At 35.9% G+C, this 26,422-nt stretch overlaps 1 protein-coding gene across 3 annotated transcripts in view; it reads right to left on the reverse strand.

Moving 5' to 3' along the window:
• Positions 1-351: 351 nt before the first annotated feature.
• The window catches only part of RNF13 (ring finger protein 13), a 134,561-nt gene continuing 108,490 nt past the window's right edge, over positions 352-26,422 (reverse strand). For 2 of the 3 annotated variants that reach the window (XM_037150413.2, XM_037150412.2), the window contains exons 9-10: positions 3,662-3,742; positions 356-3,407 (exon numbers count right to left, since the gene is read on the reverse strand). In XM_037150413.2, coding sequence (XP_037006308.1) covers positions 3,046-3,407; positions 3,662-3,742 — 443 coding nt within the window. In that variant the 3' untranslated portion in view covers positions 356-3,045. Of the gene's footprint in view, positions 3,408-3,661; positions 3,743-26,422 lie in introns of all 3 variants that reach the window. The other variant, XM_037150414.2, reaches the window with a different exon arrangement.

A 26,422-nucleotide genomic window follows, 5' to 3' on the forward strand; every position in this document is an offset into this window, starting at 1 on the left:
AGCAGCAACCAGAATTGTGAAATCTGTAATGAATGAACCTGTAAGTAGGTGAGGAAGAGTGTGTTGAGGGTGTGCATATATGAGTAGAAGTTGGTAGCGGGCAGTTGTTATCATTAAAATAGTAAATATTGAAACTAGTCATGGTCCCCTACCCATTCCATTAGAAAAACACTTGGGATAACACTTGGGCATGTATGCTTTGTGCTTAGTTCTAGGAATTTAACCTAAGGAAATGGAGCTATGCAAATTCATACACCAGAATGTCCATCATAATACAGCATTGCTTGTAATAAATTTGGAAAACGACAAAATTTAATTTTCAAGGTTATGGGTTGCATAATGGTTGTCCAGAGGATAAAATAGTCATCGAAGAGTGACACAAGAAAATGCTCACTAATGAATGTAAAATATAAGAGGATATAAGCAGATGTTAGTACAGTATAACCATATTTTGCTGTGTATAATGCACTTTTTTGCCCAAATTTTTAAGGGGAAAATAAGGATTTGCATTATACCTGGGTATAATGATTACATACCATGGGTATAATAGGCAGAAGAACCCTGTGTATAATGTGCACAAAAATGGTGTGCATTGTACATGGGAGCACATTTATACATGGTGAAATACAGTAAATACAATGTACAATATATACATGTATTTTACATATGTATTTCTGAAGGTAAAATATCAAGATAAATTTATTTCCAGGGTAAGTTTTCAGATGACTGTCCTTTTACAGCAGAAAAAACTTTAATTATAAAGATACTGAATAGAAATTGGACTTCAGTTTTATTTAATGTCCCAGTTATACCATGAAGAAACTTAGATAAAAGATTTCAAGTGAAGATTAGGACTAGCCCAATCGTAGACAGTGCTATTTAAGACACTTCATAAATTTTACAACTAAAACTAACAGCATGGAGTTTTTTTAAAAAGTAATTTTTACTTCAGAAAAACTTCTAACTTGAACCAGGTTCTTTGATCTGAACCGTGGATTAAGAACTGAAGGAAACAGTATCTCATATATATCATAGTGACTTTCCCCTGTTTAAAAAAGTGTTTTAGGTATGATGTTTTTATTTAAAAACTATGAGAGCTATTACATTATCATATATTTTTGTGCCAGGGATTAAGTTCAATGTTTTGTCCTCACACCATACCTTAGGTTAAATGAAATACAAATGACCAAATTCCAAAGCTCTGCTAACTATATATAGTAAATGACTGTGCTGTTTTTCATGCCTTTGTTTTATTTTTAAAAGATGGAAATGAGGTGGTATCAGATAGTAGACAATTTAACTTTTTTTTTTTAAGATTTTATTTTTTGAGAGAGGGGACGGGAAGAGAAAGAGGGAGGGAAACATTGATGTGCAAGAGCTACATGGATCCATTGCCTCTTGTGCCCCCAACTGGGGACCTGGCCTGCAACCCAGGCACGTGCCCTGACTGGGAATTAAACCAGTGACCCTTTTGGTTTGCAGGCCAGCACTAAATCCACTGAGTTACACCAATCAGGGCTGAACTTTTATTTTCATAAGCAGCAATAACTATTTTTTGGTTATTTATAAGAATTTTTCTAAAAAGCAGTTCAGAAAATGAAATTCCCTCTAATAGTGTTACATTTCTTTTAAAATTAAATTTTTTCTTATAACAAAGGCTTATCTCCCTAGTGTACTCACTATTTTCTAATATGCTTTCATTAACAATTTACCATGTCAGTGCAGATATATACTTTATCTTTTCAAGGCTGTGTAGCAATCTACTGTAAAGATGTACTATAATTACAGTAGGGTGCCAAAATGTACACTATTGTTGGAATTATTTTGGCTGCAGTTTTAACTTTTGGGAGAATTACCTAGTTGCTTCTGAGTAGTTAGTTACCTTGTATAAAATTCTAAGCTGATGAGTATTTATCTGATCTAAACTACCTTAATTGTTACATCTTTATAGCACTGCATAGAAAAATAAGGCCAATGTTGGGTATTATAGTACAACAAATAAAGTTTTTGAAGTAGAAAAATGTGTTTATTAACATTCAAACTCCCTTCGTACAAGGCCATATAAAAATTCTTAGCATTTTGATTATACCTTAAGTCTATATTTTGTATGTAGTTACAATGATGTATAATATAATTTAGCTTTTCATAATACATTGTTTAAATAGATCATTAGTTCTGTTAAACATAAGCAATTATTTTCAAATCCAATATTTGAACAATTTCCTCTGTACATAATGTAGCAGGGCTAATAATTAGCATAAGATGCTCTTTATTAAGAGGTATATGATCTGTGTGTTAAAAGTTGAAGTTTGGTATTTTTGTGTAGCACTTCCTTTTTGCTTTGATCACAACACAAAACCCTGTAAGGATACTGAAATTCAGTAACTTAAGTACAGCAACATATTACTTTATCTGATGAATCAATTTCATACATAATACTATATAGTATTAGAAACCTTAAAACTTGAAATCTGCACCAATACAGACTGTTCCCTTCAGAGTAAGAAGACTACTTGGAATAGAAAGGAGAAAGATGGCTTTGAGTTTGTGATGCCAACAGGAGGAAAAATGCTAAATTACCTTGTTGCCTCTCCCTAATGATGGCAATTTAGGGTAATAGTCAGATCAAACATTCCACCTCAACAACTCTAGGTGACTTTATGGAGATGGAAGTTGGCTTAGCTCATGCTAGGTGGCCACAGCACTGACCTTGTGTGTAAAACACAAAATTTGCATACTGTGACCTAGGTCTTAATTGCAAGCTATACTGAAAAAAAATTAATGTTTTGGCTATATTTCATTCCAAAATAAGAGCTGACTTAATGCTTGAGTTACAGCAACAGTCTGTTAATACTTATTAGTAAAATGAAGTACAGTCCAGATAAACACTAGATTTTTTTTAAAAAATGGTTTCAGTAAGATTAAAGTGTAGAATACTAAAAATAAGTTATTTCTACAGAAATCTGTAAAGGGAGCAAAAAAAATCAAATTATATTCCTAAATAAACATTTTGAAGGGAATTAACCCAGTCAGCCCCTGATTGGGTCAAACAGTATTTGCTATGTTATAATCCCGTTCACCATTAGACTGCAGTTGAACCACAACACTATGTTCATTAATCTCGTTTTCTGCATCACTACTGTCAGTATCTTCATTGTCATCTTCCTCATAGTCTGAAGATTCTGTCAGGTTTTGATGTGAGTGAGATTCTGACAAAGCGCCAAATGACTGGGTGCTGACAGCAGCCAAAGGTCGAAGTAGAGGGGTGTGTTCTGACACTTCGTTTTCTTGACTACTGTCTGTGTCAGAGTCTGAATCACCTTGAGAAGAAACAACTTTTTGCTTGCAGACTGGGCAGGTTTTTTTGGTTTTAGTTAGCCAAGGATCTACACACTTGCAGTGATAAGCTGTTGAAGCAAAACACACATCTTTAGGTAGTATTCTGGTTGCAAACATTTAAAAAATTTTTACCACGATTATGAATGTTATGAAGTATGTAAATTTTTGTAAATACAACTCCATCCTATAACAATTGAGATAACTAATTAGTACAGGACCTGGCTTAGGGTATGCTAGTAACTATTTTCTGTCTCCCCATCTAATATTGAACCTAAATGTAAATTTACTATGTCAATTCAAAGCAGTATGTGATTATTCATACCATGGGAACAGGGAAGGATTCTGAGCTTATCTCCATCTTCATATTCATCCAAACAAATGGCACATACATCATATTCATCTCCTGTAAGAGGAAATAGTAAATAAAATTTATTTAAAAATGGAGAGAAGTGTTCTTTTCAAACTATTCAAGTTGACTCTTCCTTGGTCAGTTATTTTAAATGCCTTTTGTTTTACCTATATTTAAGGAACACCTTTTGTTTTCTGTCAAATTGAGGATGTACTTCAACTTAGGGAAACTGAAGTTTTAATTTAAATAATTAAACTTTTACCTAAAATAAAAGATGTCAGATTTGTTTACCTTGATTACCTTTGCAAAAGATTTTAGTAAAAATAATTCCATTAGTTCTATATAACTGTTCTGAAATATTTTATGCCACAGACACAAAATTCCACTATTTAGATTTCTTAAAGTCTCTCAAGTAAAAATGGAAACATGTAATATACTAATTTTTAAAAATATATACTGGTGAATAAAAACACTTGGAATGAGACACATTGAGCTTTGAATCTCTGTTCCATCATTTGCCAGCTTTGTGGTGCCTGGAAAGTTACTTAGCCTTTGACATTCAGTTCTTTTGTCTGGGGAAAGATTCCATCTACTTTGCAGGGTTGTGAAGATGAAATGAGATAATACAAGGAAAGGGATAGGCATATAGGTGTTCACTGAATGGTATTTATATTAATGTTAATGCCCCTTTGTAATTTCTTACTGTTGAACTTACCACCTTTAAGTCATGAACATTTTATTCATAGCTCTTTCTGGAATTCAAGAGGAATGCTTTTTAAGGAACTGGCACTCATGTCACATGACACATAGTCTTGAGTCAGTAGTGGTTTTTTATGTAGTGGCAATAACCATTGTGACTGTTTTCACCTCCTTACAAAAAGCTAAATTCAGTGGCCACCTCACACACATGGTAACAACCTTGAGAGGCATATTAGAAATAAAGCCCATCTCTGCATAACATCAGTGGGGACACCAGAAGGAGCAGATAATAAGCAAGGGATTGAGAACCTATCTGAAGAAATGACTGAAAACTTCCCTAATCTGGAGAAGGAAAAAGACACACATGTCCAGGAAGTGCAGACAGTTCCAAACAACATAGACCCAAAGAGGCCCAACCAAGACACATGATAATTAAAATGGCAAAGCTTAAGACAATGAGAGAATCTTTAAAGCCACAAGAGAAAAGCAGTTACCTACAAGGGAGGTCCCATAAGACTCATCTGATTTCTCAACAGAAACATTTCAAGCCAGAAGGGATTGGCATGAATTATTCAAGGTGATGAAAAGCAAGGACCTACAGCCAAGGCTACTTTACGTAGCAAGGCTATCATTTAAAGTTGAAGGAGAGCCCTAGTTGGTGTGACTCAGTGGATTGAGCACTGGCCTGTAAGTCACAGGATCATCAGTTCAATTCCTTGTGCACAGTCCTGGATTGCAGTCCTAGTGCAGGAAGCAACCAGCCGATGTTTCTCTTGCACACTGATCTTTTTCTTTCCCTCTTTCTCCTTCCCCTGTCTCTAAAAGTAAATAAACAAAATCTTTAAAAATAAATAAATTTGAAGGAGAAATAAAGAGCTTCCCAGACCAAAAAAAGAAGCTGAAGGAGTTTGTTACCACCAAACCGGTATTGCTACAAATTTTAGAGGGCTTGCTTTAAGAAGAAAGAGGAAGAATTAAAAAAAATAAAATGGCAATAAATACTATCAATAAACACTTTGTGTGTAAATGGCTTAAATGCTCCAATCAAAAGACAGGGTAGCTGAATGGCTTAGAAAACAAGACCCATATATATGTTATATCCAAGAGACCCACCTCAGAACAAAATACAGACTTAAAAGGGATAGAAAAAGATACTTTGTGCAAATGGAAAAGGAAAAAAAGCTGGGGTGGCAATACTTATATCCAACAAAATAGACTAAAGCTAAGGCCATAGTAAGAGACAAACAGGACACTACATAATAATAAAAGGAACAACCAAACGAGAAAATAAAGCCCTAGTACATATTTATGTACTCAACATATAAGCACATAAATATGTAAAGTAAACATTGATGGTCATAAAAGAAAAGACTGACAGACATACAGTCATAGTAGGGGATTTCAATGGATGGATCTAACAGACAAAATTCGCAAGAAAATGGCAGCCTTTAACACATGAAGTCAGATGGATTTAACTGATACCTTTAGAGTATTTCACCCCAAAGCAGTACAATATGTATTCTTTTCAGGCACACATAGAATATTTTCTAGGATAGGCCACATGTAAGGACACCAAACAAGTCTCAGAAAATTTAAGAAGACTGAAATCATATCAAGCATATTCTCTGACCATAATGCTAGGAAACTAGCAATCAGGAAACTAGAAATCAATCAGGAAGAAAACTGAAAAACACACAAAGACATGGAAGCTAAATGACATGTTATCAAACAATGAATGGTTGGACAATGAACTTAATGAAAAAAAATGAGAACACAACAGCCCCAAATCTGAAACACAGGGAAAGCAATTCTAAGAGGGAAATTCATACACAGCATTTTGGCATATCTCAAGAAATAAGAAAAAAACTCAAAATAATCTAACACTTAAACTTTAAAAAGAACAATGAAGCCCAAAGTGAGTACAAGGAAAGAAATAACAAAAGTCAGAGCAGAATAAACACAGTGTTAAAAAAAAAACAGTCAATGAATCCAAGAGCTGGTTCTTTGAAAACAAGGCTGACAAACCTTTAACTAGACTCATCAAGAAAAAAAGAGAAAGGACCCAAATAAATAACATCAGAAATGAAAGGAGAAATAACAACTGATACCAAGGAAACACAAAAGATTATAACATATGAACAACTATATGTCAACAGACTGAACAACCTGGATAAAGCAGATAAATTCCTAAAAACATACAATCTTCCCAAAATAAATCAGGAAGAATCAGAGAATCTGAATAGACAGATTACACCTAGTCAAACTGCAGTAGTAATCAACTGCCAACAAAAGCTCTGGACCAGGTATCCTTGATGAACACAGATGCTAAAATCCCCAACAAAATATTATAAAACTAAGCACAGCAATACATCAAAAAGATTATGCACCATAATGAAGTGGGATTTATTCCAGGAATGCGAGATAGGTACAACATTTGCAAATCAATAAATGTGATAAACCACATAGACAAAACAAAGGTTAAAAACCACATGATGCAGGTAACATCAATAGATTAAGGAAAAAAAACATTTGATAAACTCCAGCACCCATTCATGATAAAAACTCTCAGTAAAGTGGGAATAGAGGGAACTAATTTAAACACAATAAAGGTCATAATATATGACAAACCCCACTGCCAGCCTCACACTCAATGGGCTAAAACTACAAGCATTCCCCTTAAGAATGGGAACCTGACAGGGATGTCTGCTTTCACCTCTCTTATTCAACATAGTACTGGAAGTCCTAGTCACAGCAATCAAACAAAAAGAAATAAAATGCACCCAAATTAGAGAGGAAGATATAAACCTATCATTATTTAGGCAGATGACAGGATACTGTACATAGAGAATCCTAAAGATTCCATGAAGAAATTACTACAACTGTTAAATGAATTCAGTAAAGTAGCAGGTTACAAAATTAATAAAGCAGTTGCATTTTTATATGCCAAAATGAACTATAGAAAGGGAAATTAAGAAAACAATCCCATTGACAATTGCTTTAAAAAGAATAAAGTACCTAGGAATAAATTTAACCAAGGATGTAAAAGACCTGTGCTTAGAAAATTGTAAGACACCAAAGAAGGAATATAAAGAAGGCACAAATAAATGGAAACATGTACCATGTTCATGGATAGGAAGAATTGACATCATTAAAATGTCTGTACTACCCAAAGCAATCTATCAATTCAACACAGTTCCTATCAAGATACCAAGGATGTATTTCAATAGGACTAGAACAAATATTTCAAAAATTTACATGGAATCACAAAAGGCCCCGAATAGCAACAGTGATCTTAAAAAGAACAAAGTTTGAGGAATCACACTACCTAATATCAACTATATTATAAGGCCATAGTAATCAAAATAGCATCATACTGGCATAAAAACAGACACATAGATCACTGTAACTGAATAGAGAGCCCGGAAATAAAACCACACTTTTATACTCAATATTTGACAGAGGATGCAAGCACATATAATGGGCTAAAGACAGTTTATTCAGTAAATGGTGTTGGGAAAATTGGACAGAATTGCACAGAAAAGTGAAACAAAGCACCTTCTGATGCCACACACAGGAATATATTCAACGTGGATTAACATTAGGCTTAAATGTTAAGACTCCAAACCATTAAAATCCTATAAGAAAACATAGGCAGTAAAATCTCAGACATTGCTTATAGCAGTGTTTTTTTCCTCATATATCTCCTCAGGCAAGGGAAACAAAAGAAAAAGTAAGCTTTTTAGTTTTGACTACTTCAAACTAAAAAAGTTTTTTGCACAGCAAAGAAAACCATCAACAAACCCATTGAGTGGGAGAACATATTTGCCAATACATCTGATAAGGGATTAATATCCAAAATTCATAAAGAACTTATAAAACTCAACACCAAAAAAATTTCAATTAAAGAATCGGCAAAGGGGCTGAATAGACACTTCTCCACAGAGGACATACAGATGGCCAACAGACATAAAAATGATACTCAATGTCACTAATTATCAGAGAAATGCACATGAAAACCACAATGAGTTGTCACTTCACACCTGTTAAAATGGCCATCATCAATAAATCAACAAACAACATGGTGAAGATGTAGGGAAAGGGGAACCCTAGTGCACTGTTGGTGGGAATGCACACTGGTACAGCCACCGTAGAAAGTTGTACAGAGTTACCTCGAATTAAAAACAGAAGTGCTTTATGACACAGTGATTTTACTTCTAGGGATTTACCCGAAGAAACACAGAACACTAATTTGAAAGAATATAAGTACCCTTATGTTTGTTGCAGCATTATTTACAATAGCCAAGATTTGGAAGCAGCCTGTGTCCATCGGTAGGTAAGTGGATAAAACAACTATGGGTTTCTCTCTAAATAACTAACTAAATAACTAAATAAATAAATAAATAAATAAATAAAGTCTTCGTCCATCGGTAGGTAAGTGGATAAAACAACTATGGGTTTCTCTAAATAAATAAATAAATAAATAAATAAATAAATAAATAAATAAAGTCTTAGGAAAAAAGAAGCCCTGACTGGTGTGGCTAAGTGGACTTAGTGCTGGCCTGCAAACCAAAAGGTCACTGGTTCGATTCCCAGTAAGGGTGCATGCCTGGGTTGCAGGCCAGATCGCAGTCTGGGGGCATACAAGAGCAATTGATTGACATAGCTCTCACACATCGATGTTTCTCTCCCTCTCTTCCTCCCTCCATTATGTTTAAAAATAAATAAATGAAATGTTTTTTTAAAGGTCCTTCAGCAAAAAATCAACTATTGGACATTTACACAATGGAATACTACTCTGCCATAAAAAACTTTACCCTTTGTGACAGCATGGAGAGACTGGGAGAACAGTGTGCTCTGTGAAATAAGCCAGTCAGAGAAAGAAAAATATGATATAATTTCACTCAGGTGTGGAACCTAATGAACAAACTGCACTAACAAGGAAAACAGAGACAGACTCATAGATAGCAGGCTGAGAGCATACAGAGAGCTCTGGGGGTAGCGGCGGGCGGGGGGGGGAGCTAGATGGTTTAGGGGGTGGAGAGGTCAACCACAAAGAAAAAGGGCTCATGGATATGGACGACAGTGGGGTAATTGTCGACGGTGGGGGAGGTTGAGTGGATGGGGGTAGAAGAGGGATAAATGGAAATGGAAAAAATATAATAAAAATTATTTTTAAAATTAAGCAAGTTTCCTCCTTCAGAACCAAGAAAACAACTAAAAGGCTATTATTATTTCATATGTGCTAGAAATGGCTGCCAATATTTAAATCACTTAAGTATTAATCACATTTCTGAAAGACCTGCCAAGGTGACGATCAGTAAGGTCATTAGGAATATTTAAGATAACCATGTTCCCAGAGTACGGTGACTGTATGGGGGTGCTGACCAACTTTTGTGGTGGGGCCTTAAGTTGGTAGTTTCTGTAGGTTTGAGTACAGGCTATACCTGTGGGAGGGTTCCAAAAGTCAAAATCTTTTTGGTTTGTTGACAAATGTTTCCAAATTGTTCGAGATTGCCCCTAACACTAACATTTCCACTACATTGTAAGCCTATATGAATTCTTTGAAGACTTCCATGGTTTGGTGCTGGGTGCTGTAACTTACTGGAGTGATGAGTACCCATAGAAGCGTTTTATACTTCCTTTCATGTTTTCAATCATCTAATAGTTGCATCTATAACTATAAGAAAATTACAACAATTACATTGGGGTTTTTTCTATTATTATCTATGCATACTTTTTTTAAAAACTATTACAGTATACTAGAACATGCATAACAAATAATCCTCTTTCTGTTACTTTAAATGCCAAATCTCAACCAAAACATCCTAAGACAAAAATATAACTAACTTAATCTTATGGTTATTAGAAATTGCACGTGTAATAGTTGTAAAAGTTACATATTTTTAAGCTGCTTTATGATTTTGGCAGTCTCTTATTTCATCATAAAAGAAATGTTTAATGACTTAATTTTGATGACACTAATATATTATTTATGGTTTTAAGGGGTTGTTTTGTTTTTGTAATATTAATTGCTACCATCTGTTGACTGGTTGCTGTGTACCAGGCACTGTTATAAGCATTTTTCTTATGTTAATTTACACCTCGCATCCGTCTAATGAAGCAGGTATTGTTAGTCACATTTACACATGAAGGGATGTGAATATAGAAGTAATGAAACTCTCACAAGGTCACACAGTCAATAAATGGGTGATCCAGACTTCTAGTCCAGGTCTGTCAGACTCCAAAGTCTATGTTTGTGCGGTATTAACTTCTAGTACATGTACTCAGAATTTCACAATTAAATAATCCCCTTTGATTCATAGTGTATAAAGGGTAAGAGGTTAAATACTCTTAAGCAGCCACTTAACAGAAATTAAAATGTTTCCAATTCATAAACCAAAACACTCTTTTGGTCTTCAGACTGTCACACATGGAAAAGGAAACCAGATTTTTTTTTCATCCCTGTCTCCCATAGTTTTATATTTGTATAAACTGTTCAGGATGCTACAAAATAGCAGCTATATTCTACAAGTTTAATTAAGAGTCAAACATTTCTTATACATTCTGATGATGAAATGATAGTGGCCTGTGCAGTAAGTAAACAAATGACTCCACTGAAAGAAAGAACATTATGTTGACAGTGTTTTGCAGGGGCGGTGTGGTTTGTGGTAATCACTTTACTAATTGAGAGAATAAAAGGTATCTTTACAGACCATAAATAAATCCATATAACCCACTTAAAATCCAAGCCTAAGTGTTGGTATCAGCACTGACCAAATTACAACTGGGGTAATTTTCTTATCTTTAATTTTTTTAATATTGACTTAGAGCAAAGGAGCAAGGGAGAGAGAGAGAAACATCAATTTGTTGTTCCATTTATTGATTCAGTCAAACCAGCAACTGTGGCATACTGAGACAATGCTCCAACCAACTGAGCTACCTGGCCAGGGCCAGTTGGTTAAATTTTTTTTTAAACCTAACTTTTCCCTGTATTCTAAATAGGCATTATATACTAGCTTTTACTGGTTCTAACTTGAATGCATTATGCAGATAAACTATAATTGTACCCAAAATCTTTCTGAATAGAAAACCAAATAGATTCAGAGATTCATGATCTTGAAGTGAAAAATCAAATTTAAATGGACTTTAGAATGGTAAATATCGTCACACCTCAAGTACTTTAAAAGCATTTCCTTGAACTAACTACTGAGGTTTTCATGTCCTTTCATTATTCCTTTTCAGGCCACTAGAAAATTGGTGTACAATACTCTTCCACAGCCAACTTACAACCTCAAGTTTCTGTACATACTTAAATATTTTGTGTTCTAAACAATAATTATTTTCATTTGTTTCACATAAATGGATTTAAACAAAAAACTTGAACAGCCTCAGGTACGCCTGGGGTTTAAAGTGGAGGAAGTTTTGCACCTACATTTCTTTGAATAAAACAAATTTCTTCTAGATGACTTCTGCCTATTGACTAGGTTGGGCTAATATTTATTACAACTCTCATGTCACAAAGGTGACTGTAAAAAGAATCAAATATATATAAGGACTTTTAAAAAAACAATTATAATACTATTATCACAACTAAGGAAATGAACACGAATTTCTTAGCATCATCCAATACCCAAAGCATATTCAAATTTCCTCAATTGTCTCAAACCTATCTTTTTACAGTTGATTTACTCAAACTAGGATCCAAATATTACATCTGATGTTTGTATGTTTGGGATGATGACTTCTAAGTTTCTTTTAATCTAAAAGAGCTCTGCCCTCTTTGTCTAGTTGGTTGTAAAACAAACTGGATGATTTATCCTGTAAACGCATCTACATTTTAGATTTGGGTGACTGCATACATGACTGCTTTTTAAGATGGCTGGAGCATTACATTAATCATTCTATGTTCAGATCAAAAATTCTACTGGCTCAATTGTACCTTTATGCAAACTTGAGGGGGGAAACCCACACTTCCTTAAGGCAGTTTACTGCTATCTACCAAAAATAAATGATCACAAATACAAAAACCTTCCTGATTAGGAAGAATGAATGATAACTTCCCAGAGCTGTACAATGTACAACCTGCATGATTGTATGTTGCAGCCTGGGTTCAGAATTCTTGGTAAGATAACTTCCCACAAGTAAGAAAAGGTGGGTGGCATTCCTTTTTGATAAACTGGATTAATTGAGTCCTTAAACTGAAAAGCATAAAGATCATCAATTTTCAACACTGTCATTATCCTTACACAGTGATCAGGTTAACAGGCTTTTCATACTCTAAGACCATGTACACCAAGCATCTTGACTTAAAAAAATATTAAGTAAGGTTTTGGCAAAGGAATAACTTTAAAACATTTTAAATAGTCTCCAGTTCTATGTTCATGTGGGGGAAACCACTTTGATTTTATCCTTTCCATACTGATGACAAAAAGTATGACTTTTTTAGACAATAAATATCAAACTGTATTTAGTCTGCCATTTTTAAGAAGAAATTAATCTATTTAATGATTGGTTCTAAATTTTCTCATAATTTGGTTTACAATGAAATAATCAAAGGTATGCTGAGAACAAAACTTATACTGTCAAATCATCTATGCAAATTAAAAACTACTGTCAGTGCATACAATAGAGGGTATTTTAGAAGAGGTATGGTTTTCTGATAGCTGATGGTTAGTTAAATATTTTTAGGACCAGGGTAACTGAATCTATGCGGTTTATAATTTAATACAATTCAGAGCAATGAGCAAATATCTGAGCTCCTACGAAGTGCCATGCTAAGTATGAATGTTCCTTAGAAACTAAAAGAAATGAGAAGAAATTATGAGAAGAAAAATATCTTTAACATGTAAACTAATAAATAATTTAAATGTGAGGCCTATCTCATTTTATGTATTAGCAATTAAAAAAGATACATTACACATTTCCTTCTTGATATAGATTCTCTCTTGCATCCCCAGTGTTTAGGTAGAATGCTACCTCTAGAGCACAGCAAGTCTCCAGTATACATTTACTTAATGTGTGAATAGATGTTTAAATCAGAAATTTACTGTGGATCACATGGAGGGTTAGCAACAGGGGAGTGGGAGAAGGGTAAGGGGAGAGAAGTTACAGAAAATAAGTAGCATAGACAGTAGGTAGAAAATAGGGAGGAGGGCAAGAACAGTATGGGAAATACAGAATCTAAAGAACTTGAGACACATGGTCATAAACTAAAGGGGGTGAATGGTGGAGGAGGGAGTGCAGGGTGGAGGGGAATGAAGGGGGGAAATAGAACTGTAATGGCACAATCAATAAAATATATTAAAAAAATAAAATCTTAAAAAAACAAATAAAAAAGAAAAAATTACTGTGTAAGTTACTGTATAAGTTACTTAAGGACAGTACTTTTTAAGTGTATTTTTTAAAAGCAGTTTGTATAAATCAGTAATATTAACAAATAGTTCTATTAGTACGAAAATACTATATGAACACCTCAGATAAGGCAGGTGGGTGTGATCAGACCCAAAACTTTTTAAGGATCCTGGATTGACATGGCAATTTGTAAAGTAACAGGAGTTTTTATATATCTCTTGTGGGAAAATTGATATAAACATTTTGGAGATCAATTTAGCATAGTGCACTAAATTTGATGATATATATACTCTATGACTTAGTAGTTTCACTCACAGGTAAACAAATGATCTTAGAGAAACAGACATGTATAACCAAGGTGCTTTGACAAAGAAGAGGAAGAAGAAGGATCCGGGAAATGGTGGAGACTTCCAGTTACTGGTCTGGCATATTAAAGAGCTCAGAAGTTGTCAGCCCTGTACTCACAAAGAAAAGCTGAACACACTGAAAACCAACAACTCTTCTAAGACCTATTGAAGGACTGAGTTCCCAGAGAAAACTGCTGCCCCCAAATGGGACAGATTGGCTGATAGAATTACAATGAACTGGAGCAGAAGCCCAGGAGCGAACAACTCTTGAGACCCAGAACCAGGGTAGAAAAACATAAACTGTTAACTGGTAAGTTGCTAGAGGCTCAGTGTGGACAAATTTGAGATTTAAATAAATCTATTGGAGCTTTTCTGGTACAGCATTGAAGGAGCTTTGAAAGTCACCATTCTGTCCTAACAAGTAAAAAGCTAAGGAAACTAAAAAAAAAAAAAAAACAAAAACAACAATACTTGTTAGATCCATTAGAGAAGGGTAAACTACTGCCATGGATGGACCTATAGGGTAGTACACTAAGTGAATTAAATTAGAGAAAGAGAAATATTGTATGATTTCACTTATATGTGGAACCTTAAAAATGTATACAAAATAACTAAAATAGATCCATAGATATAAAGAATAAGCTGATGGTTGCCAAAGGTGGATGGGGTTGGAGAACAGGAAGAAAAAACAAGTATTGTTAAAAGAATCCCCAATGGATTAAAATAGAGCACAGACAGAGAAGAACAATCAGAAGAATTATTCATAAAAACCCAAAGAGAAACTATGAAGAACCAAATTCTGGAACTGAAAAATACAATACTGGAATTGAAAATTTAATAGAGGGATTCAACAGCAGACCTTACCAAGCAGAAGGTACAATCAGCAAATTTTCAGACAGAACTTTTGAAATTACTGAGGCAGTGGAACAAAAATAAAAAAGAACGAAAATAATTATGAACTCCTAAGGAACCTATGGGACACGATCAAGCTGAACAACATATGTATTTTGGTTGTCTTAGAAGGAAAAGGAAGAGAGGTAAGTAATCTATTTGAAAAAATAATGGCAGAAAATTTCCCAAATCTGATGACAGAAAATGGACTTACAAATTCAAGAAGCCCATAGAACTCTAGGATAAGCTTAAAAAGACCCTCCTAGACCCATCATAATTAAACTGTCCAACGTCACAGATAAAGAATATTGAAAGTAACAAGAGAACAGCAACTTGTTACATACAAAGAGACTCCTTTTAGATCGTATTTGTCAGCAGAAACCTTGCAGGCTAGAAAGGAGTGGCATGATATATTTGAAGTACTGAATGAAACTAACTACCAAAGAAATACTATAACCAATGACTTCTAGTCAAGATGGTGGCATATGCAGACGTGGCTTGCTTCTTCACACAATCACATCAAAAATACAACTACAATATAAAATAACCATCATTCAGGAACATCAGAAATTTAGCTGAATGGAAGTCTGACAACCATGAAATCAAGTTGATTGAAGTCTGACAACTACCAAATTAAAGAAACCACATCCATCCAGACTAGTAGGAGGGGCGCAAGTGTGGAACAGGCTGGTTTCACACCCATGCAGATAAAAATTCGGGACGGATATCTCAGGAATAAGGAATCCAAACCACACCAGGCCCCCAACCCAGTATTCCAATGTCAGAATGGTAAGTCCTACAACTTCTTGATGCAAAAACCAGTGGGGATTGAGTCAGTGGAAGAAACTGCTACAGCCCCAAGCAGTCCCTCATAAAGTACCCCAAAATGGACTCATCTACTCAGACTCATTCCCTCTGGACTTTAGCACTGAAGTAGCAGCTTGAAAGGCACCAGTGGTATACAGGGAGAAACTGAAGCATCTGGCATCAAAGTGAGCGGAAGCCATTGTCCCTTTGCTAAACTTTCCCCCCACAGAGCCAGCAAGGTGATGCCATATTTGAGACTTCATCAACCTGGCTAACACTGTTTGACCTGCCTTGGAGATAGATCCCCAGAGGCTCTGCCTCTCCCAACTTATGTGCCCACCCAAGCTGCTTTTCCATAAGAATAGCTAGTCATGGCTCCTAAAGCCTATCAAACAAACAACAGTTGGCTTTAGTGAGCCCTAGCAGCAGCCAGATTAGTCACAATTTGGCTTTGTTTGGGAATCTTTAAGCCCAGCACAAGTAGCAGCCATCTCAGATTGCTTTATAATTCAGGCAGGGTGCCCCCAGCAAAACACAGGTGGAGCCTGCCTTGGACATAAAGAGGAACTCCTTTTAGATCACAAGTGTACCCAGTAGACAGCTACAGACCACATCAGAGAACCACCACCCTGCCCCTGGCAGCTGATCCTCCACAGATGGCAGACAATGGTGGTAAGTGGTCACACAGAGCCAGTCCTTGCAGCTGACTGGCCTGGGTAAATCCCTCTCATGCACCTGCCAACACCAACCAAGGTTTAACTACAAGAGGAGGGTGCACTCAGCCTACACAAAGGGCACACCTCAAATACACAGGTTGGGTGACAAAGGAAGCTGTTCTACTGGACCCTACAGCACACCCACTACATTAGGCCACACTACCAAGACACAGAGTTAAAGCAGCTCTACCTAAGACATAGAAACAAACAGAGGGAGAGGCTGCCAAAATGAGGAGACAAAGAAACATAGCCAGAACGAAAGAAAAGATCAAAACTCCAGAAAAAGCTAAATGAAATGGAGATAAGCAATCTATTAGATGCGGAGTTCAAAACACTGTTTATAAGGATGCTCAAGGAACTTAGGGCCTCAGGAGCATAAAAAAGACCCAGTCAGACACAAAGGATACACTAATTGAAATAAAGAAGAATTAAGAGGGAAACAACAGTGGAGTGGATGAAGCTGAAAATGAAATCAATGATTTACAACACTGGGAAGCAAAACACACACACAACATAAGAGGAAAAAATAACACCCCCAAAATGAGGATAGTATAAACAGCCTCTGGGACAATTTCAAGAGGTCCAACACTCACTTCATAGTGTTACCAGAAAGAGAAGAAAAGGAGCAAGAAACTGGAAATCTATTTGAAAAAAACAGAGAAAGAAAACGTCCCTAATTTGGTGAAGGAAATAGACATCTAAGTCCAGGAAGCACAGACAGTCCCAATTATAATGGTTGCAAAGAGGCCAACTCCAAGACACATCATAATTAAAATGCCAAAGGTTCAAGATAAAGAGACACTCTTAAAAGCAGCAAGAGAAAAGAAGTTAGTTGCCAGATGGGTGCCAGATAAAAGGGCAGAGGGGGAGAATGGGTGAAAATGTGAGGAGATTAAGAAGTACAAATAGGTAGTTACAGAATAGCCATAGGAAGGTAAAGTTGAGTATAGAAAAATGGAGTAGCCAAAGAACACATGACCCATGGACATGAACAATGCAGTGGGATTGCTTGAGGGAGTGGGGGTGCTGGGTGGGGAGGGGATCAATGGAGGAAAAATCAAGACAACTGTAATAGCATAATCAAAATATAATTTAAAAAAATACTAAGCTGAATAAAAATTTCCTAAAAGAAAAGAAGAATTTAACACCTTGAAAGATTAAAAACAAAGAAAAAACAACAACAAAAGAATTGTTCATCACTAGTTGGATGCTACAAGAAATGTTGTGGATAGTCCTACAAGTTGATGCATAAGGACAATTAATAGCAATATAAAACCACATGAAAATATAAAATTCCCTGGTAAAAGTAAATACACAGTCAAATATGGCATCCTATAGTATTGCAACTTAGAAGAGTAAATCACATATAAATCTGGTATAATAAAATTTCTTATAAAGCAATTATAAATCAATGTTAATAGATATATGCAATATAAAAACAATTTGTGTACTCAATAACAAAATGAGAGGAAGCAGAGATGTAAAGGTGTATTTTCTATATATGATTAACATTATCAATTTAAGAGACTGTATAATTTGAAGATAGTTTATGTAATTGCAATAGCAGCCACAAATATCAAAAGAATATACAAAAAGGCAAATGAGAAGAAAATCAAAACATGTCACTGCAAAAAGATCAACAAAGCACAAAGATAGCAAGAGAAGATGCAAAAAAAGCTGAAAGACAGAAAACAGCCACATGGCAATAGTAATTACTTTAAATGTAAATCTACACGTATAAGGTAGAACTGAAAGGGTAGAAAAAGATATTACATGCCAATAGGAGCCTAAAGAGAGCAGCAGGGGCCACATTTATTCAGACAAATTACTGGGTTAGCCAAGAAGTCTGTTTTTTCTAAAAGATGGCTCTAGTAGTGTTTAGTTGTCTTTAACTTCATTTGAAACAATTTTATTGATTGTATTGTGACAGCTATCATTCATATCAGAGTGCATTTTTTTAAATATTTTATTTATTTATTTTTATAGAGAGGGGAAGGGAAGGAGAAAGAAAGTTAGAGAAACACCAATGTGTGGTTGCTTCTCATGTGGCTCCCACTGGGGACCTGGTCTGCAACCTAGGCATGAGCCCTTACTGGGAATCAAACCAGCAACCCTTTGATTCGCAACCCATGCTCAATCCACTGAGCCACACCAGCCAGGGCTCAGTGTGCATTTTTTAAAAAAACATCAAAATTGGTTAATTTTTTTGTAACCATTTTATTATTGAAAATGGAAAAAAATACTAAACATTTTCAGCATAGTATGCTTTATTTGTTCAATGTACAAAGAAGGTGCTGTGACTGATTGAATGTGTCAAAAGTGGTTTGCAAAGTTTTGTGGAGATTTCTTGCTGGATGCTCCGTGGTCAGGTAGATCAGTTGAAGTTGTTAGCGACCAAATGGAGACATTAACTGAGTACAGTCAATGGTATACCATGCAGTAGATAGCTGACATACTCAAAATACCCAAATCAATAAAGTTACTGGTGAAAATAAAAAAGGACAGCTTTGTCTTTATTTTATGGAAAAAACAATATAGACTTTTTGGCCAACCCAATATAACTTGAGATAAAACTGTCACAAGAGACAAAGATGTTTTATAATAATAAGGGGTAAATTCACCAGGAAGCCGTAACAAACAAGTTAACATTAGAGCACCCCAATATATGAAGCATGCACTCCCAGACTAAAGGGAAAAAGAGACACCAACACAACAGTAGTGGGAAACTTCAATACCTTACTCTCAGATATGGACAGGAAACAACACAGTTCAGTAAGGAAACAGATATGAACAAAACTACAGACCAACTGTGTGGAGGACGGTGAAGGCTGGTGTCATGGCCACAGTTGAGTGTTTAACAAAGCTATATTTGACTTGACTGCTGGCATCTGCAAGGCGGATCAGGCCAGCAGCAACAACAGTTGGGGACCACAGGGGTTAAACAGGAGATCGATAACTGCAAGCTTCAGCTGTATGCACTGTACCTTTTGCAGTAGACATATGTATCAGTTAGACAGCCTGGGAACGGAACACTCTGTGCCTGTAGCATCTCCCTAAGTTTGCAAAACGTCCCTGAGCTGTATCTAAACTACCCCTATAAAATAAACATGGAGACCATGCTCAGGGCTCATTGTCTCTCCATCAGAGGACAATGTCCCACCTGGTCCCCGCTTTTCCTTAAACTATCTGTGTTGTGTCTTTCTTTATCTCCCATTGACCGCACTCCAAGCTGGTTTCAGCAAGTTGTACCAAACACATATACACAGCACTCTACCCAGCAACAGCAGAATACACATTCTTAAGAGCACATGGAACATTCTCCCAGTAGACCACATATTAGGCCACAAAACAAATATTAACAAATTTAAGAAGACTGAAATAATACCAACTACCTTCTTTAAAACAAGGGAATGAAACTAGAAATCATTAGAAGGAAAACAGGAACATCCATAAATATGGATAATGTACCTTAAATAACTAATGGTTAAAAAAAGGATTCACAAAGAAATTTAGAAAATATCTTGAAACAAATGAAAACAAACACATGACATACCAAAACTTATAGGACACAGCAAAAGCAGTATAAGGGACATTCATTGCAGTAAATGCTTATATTTTACGAAGATCTTAAATCAATGACTTAACTCTTCAAAGAACTAGAAAAGGAAGAACAAACTAAACCTAAAGTTAGCAGAAGAAGAGAAATATTCAAGATTAGAGCAGAAATAAATGAAATAGAAAATAAGAACAGAAAAAATACAATGAAACTAAAAGCTGGTTTACTAAAAGGATCAACAAAATTGACAAACCATTAGCTAGAGTAACTAAGAAAAGAAGACTCGTAACTGAAATTATAAATGAAAGAACAGGGGACTTCCACCAAGATGGAGGCGTAGGTGGAAACACCTTGCGTCCGCACACAACCAAATCTAAAAACAACAAAGTTTTAACAACAATAAACGCAATCAAACCACACAGAAAACCGACAATAAGGAGTCCAAAAACAACGAAATGCTCAGCTAAACCGGTAAGAGGGGTGAAACCAGCAGCAGAGCGGGTTGGCCAAAAAGATCCCGGACCAGGGTGGTGAGCAAGCAGCCGAAGGCCCGGATCTCAGGTGCAGGCTAGCTATGGGCAGACACAGGAAAGAGGTGTGGGGCTGTCTGTGGTCCGTCGAGCATTTGCGTGCAGATAAACCAGTGAAGAGGCCAGCATTGAGACCGCAGAGCGCAGGGTGGCAGGTTCGCACATTTCTACTCAGATAAACAGGCGGGGCGAGCAGTGGGACGGACTTGGCGAGCAGAGAGGACCGCCATTGCTCCCTCTCTGACCCCGTACCCACATACAGCATCACAAACCAGCGACCTGGGTGGCCCCGCCCTGGTAAACAACTAAGGCTCCACTCCTCATTTGTAACAGGCACAAACAGATAAAAACATGGCTCAAGAACAACTCAGAGCCCCAGAGCCAACAAATCTAAGTGATGAAGAAATAGCAAAACTTTCAGATGCACAGTTCAAAACACTGGTGATCAGGATGCTCACAGAACTGGCTGATTTTAGTCACAAATTAGAGGAACATATGAAGGCTAAACTAATTGAAATGAAGGGAATTGCACAGAAAACCAATAGTAATGGAAAGGAGACTGGGACTCAAATTAAGGGAGTAGACCAGAAGGAAGGAAAAAATGACCAAACAGAAAAGAATGAAGAAACAAGAATTCAAAAAAAATGAGGAGAGGCTTAGGAACCTCCAGGACATCTTTAAACATTCCAACATTCAAATTATAGGGGTACCAGAAGAGGAAGAGGAAAAGCCACGAGTGGAAACCTTATTTGAACAAATAATAAAAGAGAACTTCCCCATTCTGGCAAAGGAAATAGACTTCCAGGAAATCCAGGAAGCTCAGAGAGTCCCAAAGAAGTTGGACCCAAGAAGGAACACACCAAGGCACATCATCATTACATTAGCAAAGATTAAAATGAAGGAGAGAATCCTAGAAGCAGCAAGACATAAGGGGACTGTCACCTACAAAGGAGTTCCCATCAGACTGTCAGCAATTTCTCAAAAGAGACCTTACAGGCAAGGGGCTGGAAAGAAGTATTCCAAGTCATGAAAACAAAAGACCTACAACCAAGATTGCTCTATCCAGCAAAGTTTTCATTTAGAATGGAAGGGCAGATAAAGTGCTTCTCAGATAAGAACAAATTCAAGGAGTTCATCATCACCAAGCCCTTATTATATGAAATGCTAAAGGGACTTACCTAAGAAAAAGAAGATAAAAAATATGAACAGTGAAAGGACAGCAAACTCACAGTTATCAACAACCACACCTAAAACAAAAGCAAATTAAGAGGACAGCTAGATCAGGAGTGAACCATAGGAATGAAGATCACATGAGGGTTAGCAACAGGGGAGTGGGAGAAGGAGAAGGGGGAGAAGGTACAGAAAATAAGTAGCATATACAGTAGATAGAAAATAGGGGGAGGGTGAGAATAGTAGGGGAAATACAGAATCTAAAGAATTTGAGACATGTGTTCATGAACTAAAGGGGGTGAATGGTGGAGGGGTGTGCAGGGTGGAGGGGAACGGAGGGGGGAATAGAACAAATGTAATGGCATAATCAAAAAAAATGTTTTGATTTAAAAAATTGAAAGAACAGACACTACAACTGATGTCACAAAAATCAAAAGGATTAAAAGAGACTTCTATGAACAATTATATGCCAACAAATTAGATAACTGAGAAAATTTTGATAAATTCCCCAAAACCATAAATCCTACCATGACTGAATAATGAAGATGTAAAAAATCTGAACAGACCAATAACTAGTGAAGACACTGAAGTAGCAATAAAAAAAACCTCCCAACAAAGAAAAACCCAGGACTACATAGATTAACTGGCAAATTATACCAAGCACTTAAAGAAGAATTAACACCACTGTATCTCAAACTCTTCCAGCAAATCAAAGAGGAGGAAATACTACCAACTTATCCTATTATGAGGCTAGCATTATTCTGACATCAAAAGAATGAAATTGACCCATATGTAAAAATTAACTCAAAATAGATTACAGATCTAAACACAACACCTAAAACGATTAAACTGCTAGAAGAAAACACAGGGGAACTACTTCAGGTCATTGGATTGGCAGTAATTTCTTGGAAGTGATACCAAAAGCATGAGCAACAAAACAAATAATAATTACACCAAACTGGAAAACTTCTGTGTGTCAAAGGAAACAAAGTGAAAAGACAACCTATGAATGAAAGAAAATAACTGCACATCTATCTAATAAGGAAGTAATATCCAAAATATATGTATGGAATTTCTATAAATCAACAATGACAACAAAAATAACCCAATTAATAACTGGATAAAGGAATAGATATTCCACCAAAGAAGATATACAAATAGCTAGTAAGCACATGAAAAGATACTCAGTATCGCTGATCATGAGAAAAGTGTAAATCAAACCACTCTGAGATATCCCCTTACAGTAATCAGGATGGTTACTATTAAAAGAACAGAAAATAAGTGTCAGCAGGGACTGGAAAAGTTGGAACACTTGCACATGGTTAATGGGAATGTAAAATGGCATAGTCATTATGGACAGTAAAAAGTTCCTTATAAATTTAGAAACAGAATTACTACATAATCTAACAATCCCAATTCTGGGTATATATCCAAGTGAATTCAAAGTAGGGTCTCGAATATTTTGTTACTATAAAATACATCACTACCTGTGAAGCAGTATATTATTTGGAAGTATATATATTTGGATTTGTTGTATAGTGCAAACTCTACGACAATCACTAGAAGAAAAATTTAAAGCTGAATAATTGCTGAACTAAGACAAGAAAGAAAACCAAATCATATAAAATGCTCAATTAAAACCACAAAAGGCAGAAAAATAGAAGGAAAGAATAGGAACAAAGAGGATAAGGACAACAAAAAATCAGTAACAAATTATGTGTATTATTTATCCATATTATTATCCAAATACATTAGTACAACTATATCAATAATCATTTTTTTTACTTTTAAAGATTTTATGTATTTATATTTAGAGAGAGAGGAAGGGAGAAAGAGGGAGAGAAACATCAGTGTGTGATTGCTTCTTGCATGCCCCCTACTGGGGACCTGGCCCACAACCCAGGTATATGCCCTGACTGGGAATCGAACTGGTGACCCTTTGGTTTGGAGGCTGGCACTCAATCCACTGAGCCACACTAGCCAGTGCTCAATAACCAATTTAAATGTCAATGGTCTAAGTACACCAACTAAAATAAATTATCAGAGCAAACCCCAAAACAGGGAAGAGCTGTTTACGTGCTGTCTACTAGAAGCTCTTTTTAAATATAAAGACATATAGATTAAAAGGGTGGAGAAAGGTATACCATGCTGCTTTAGACTGAATGTTTGTGCTCCCCCCCGCCATTCCTATTTTGAAGACTAATCCCCAATGTGATGGTTTTGAGGGTGGTGGACTTTGGGAGGCGATTAGTTCATAAGGGTGGAGCCCTCATGAATAGTACTGGTGACCTTATAAAAGACACTCCAGAGAGCCCCCCTGCTCCTTCTGCCAGGGAGGACAGCAAACAGATAGCTTATCTATGAACCAGGAAGCAGGCCCTCACCAGATATCAAATGGCTGGCACCCTGATTTTTGGCTTCCCAAGGTCCATAGCTGTGAGAAATAAATGTTTATTGGTTAAGTCACACACTCTACAGTATTTTTGTCATAGTTCACTGAATATAGATTGAGATACATGCTAATAACACTAATAAAGAAAGCAGAATAGCTACATTAATTTCATACAGAGCATACTTCAGAGCAAGGAAAGTAACCATAGATAAAGAGTGGAATTATATAATGATACAAGGGTCAATTTTCCAAGAAGACATAACAATCCTTAAAGTGTATGTGCCTAAAAAACAGAGCATCAGAATACATACAACTAATAACTGCAAGAAGAAATAGATGTATCTTGGGGATACATTCCAAGACACCCAGTACCAAGTCTTATATGTACACTATTTTTTCCTATACGTGCATACCCATGGTAAAATTTAATTTATAAGATAGGCACAGCAAAAGACTAACAATAATAACTACTAATAAAATAAAACAACTATAACAATATACTGTAACAACTTATGTGAAAATGATCTCAAGCAAACTCACATTTCTTTTTCTCAAGCAAACTTAATTTCTTTTTCTTTCACAGTTTCATGGGTAGAAATTACTGTAGGTCTTAGCAAACATCAACACATGATTTTTCTCTTTCCTTAAAAAGTTGAGAACTTTCACCTTTTCACCTAAAGGAGGCACTTTATGTCTAAACTATGGCATGTCCAAATTGCCAGCCTCGCTACTTTTGTGCTTTGGGGCTCTTATTAAGGGTTACTTGAATGCAAGCACTGCCATAACATGACCTTGGTAACTGAAATGGCTATGAAGTGACTAATTGGCAGTAGTGTATACAGCATGGATATACTGGACAAAGGGATGACTTATGTCATAGGCAGGATGGCACAAGATTTCATCACACTACTCAGAACAGTGAGCGATTTAAAACATAGGAAGTATTTGTTTTCGGAATTTTCCACTTAAATATTTTTTACCATAATTGATTACAGGTAACTGAAACCAGAGAAAGCAAAACTGTGGATAAGCAGCAACTACAGTAGTACAGTTTGAGACTTCAACATTCCCCCACTGGAAATGGGCAGGTCCAGTAAGCAGAAAACCATTAAGGATATAGTTTAACTCAAGAGCAACATCAATCAACTGGCTAAAATTGGCATACAGATTATTTCACCCAACTAGAAGCAGAATATAGTAAGTCCTTACTTAACTTTGATAGGTTCTGTGACTTTAACTGAAATGACATAGAAAGAAATTTTACTATACATTAATGGATATAAACAAGAGTTAAGTTCCTAAGGCATTTCATCAACATTATAATGAAATGACCTTATTCGAGGACCTGTCATGTATATTTTTTTCAAAATCACATGGAACATGCACCAAGACAGACTACATTCTGAGCCATAAAGCACACCCAAACAAACTTAAAAGAAATTATACAATGTCTGTTCTCAGACCAAAATGGAATTAAATTAAAAATCATAAAGAGGGCTGAAAATCCCCAAATACATGGATATTAAAAAACATACACATGGATCAAAGGGGAAACCTCAAAAGAATTTTTAAATATTTTAATTAAATAAAAATAAACCTTATCGAAATTTATGGTATGCAGTCAGGAGAAATACATATCGGAAAAAGAGAAGGATCTAAAATCAACAGTTTATTTAAGATTCTACCTCAGGAAACTAGAAAATGAAGAGCAAACTGAATCCAAAGAAAGAACAAGAAACAAACATTAGAAGAGAAATTAATGAAATTAAAAACAAAAAATCAATAGAGAAAAATCAATAAAACAAAAAGCTGGTTCTTTGAAAAAATTAATAATATTAATATCTCTAGGCCTTGGCCTAGTAGCTCAATTGGTTACAGTGTTGTCTTCATAGGCCAAGGTTGTGGGTTTGGTCTCCAGTCAGGACACATAAAAGAGGCAATGCATGCATAAATGGGTGAAACAATAAATATATATTTCTCTTTTCCCTCCCTCTCTCTAAAAAAATCAACAATTACAAAAATATTGATACTGTGTTAAACCAGACTTTCATGCCTTCTTCATTCATCCATCCTTTTTCATGCATGTGGACAATAACTCCACTTGGAATCTTTTCTTTTAGAAACATTGTTCTTTTAAAGATGATCATAGGTGCTAGCTTTGTCCCATCTGCACAACAGACGAGAACAACAGTAAAATGTGTTTCCTCATGGTTACTGGTTTTAACAGCCACGGTCCTTGCTCCCTTTGATGTCCACAGTTCTGTTGGATGGCACA

The sequence above is a fragment of the Artibeus jamaicensis genome, unplaced genomic scaffold (genome assembly GCF_021234435.1).
Source record: "Artibeus jamaicensis isolate MK-2021 breed Jamaican fruit bat unplaced genomic scaffold, CSHL_Jam_final contig_466, whole genome shotgun sequence".
In the NCBI taxonomy this organism is placed as follows: Eukaryota; Metazoa; Chordata; class Mammalia; order Chiroptera; family Phyllostomidae; genus Artibeus; species Artibeus jamaicensis.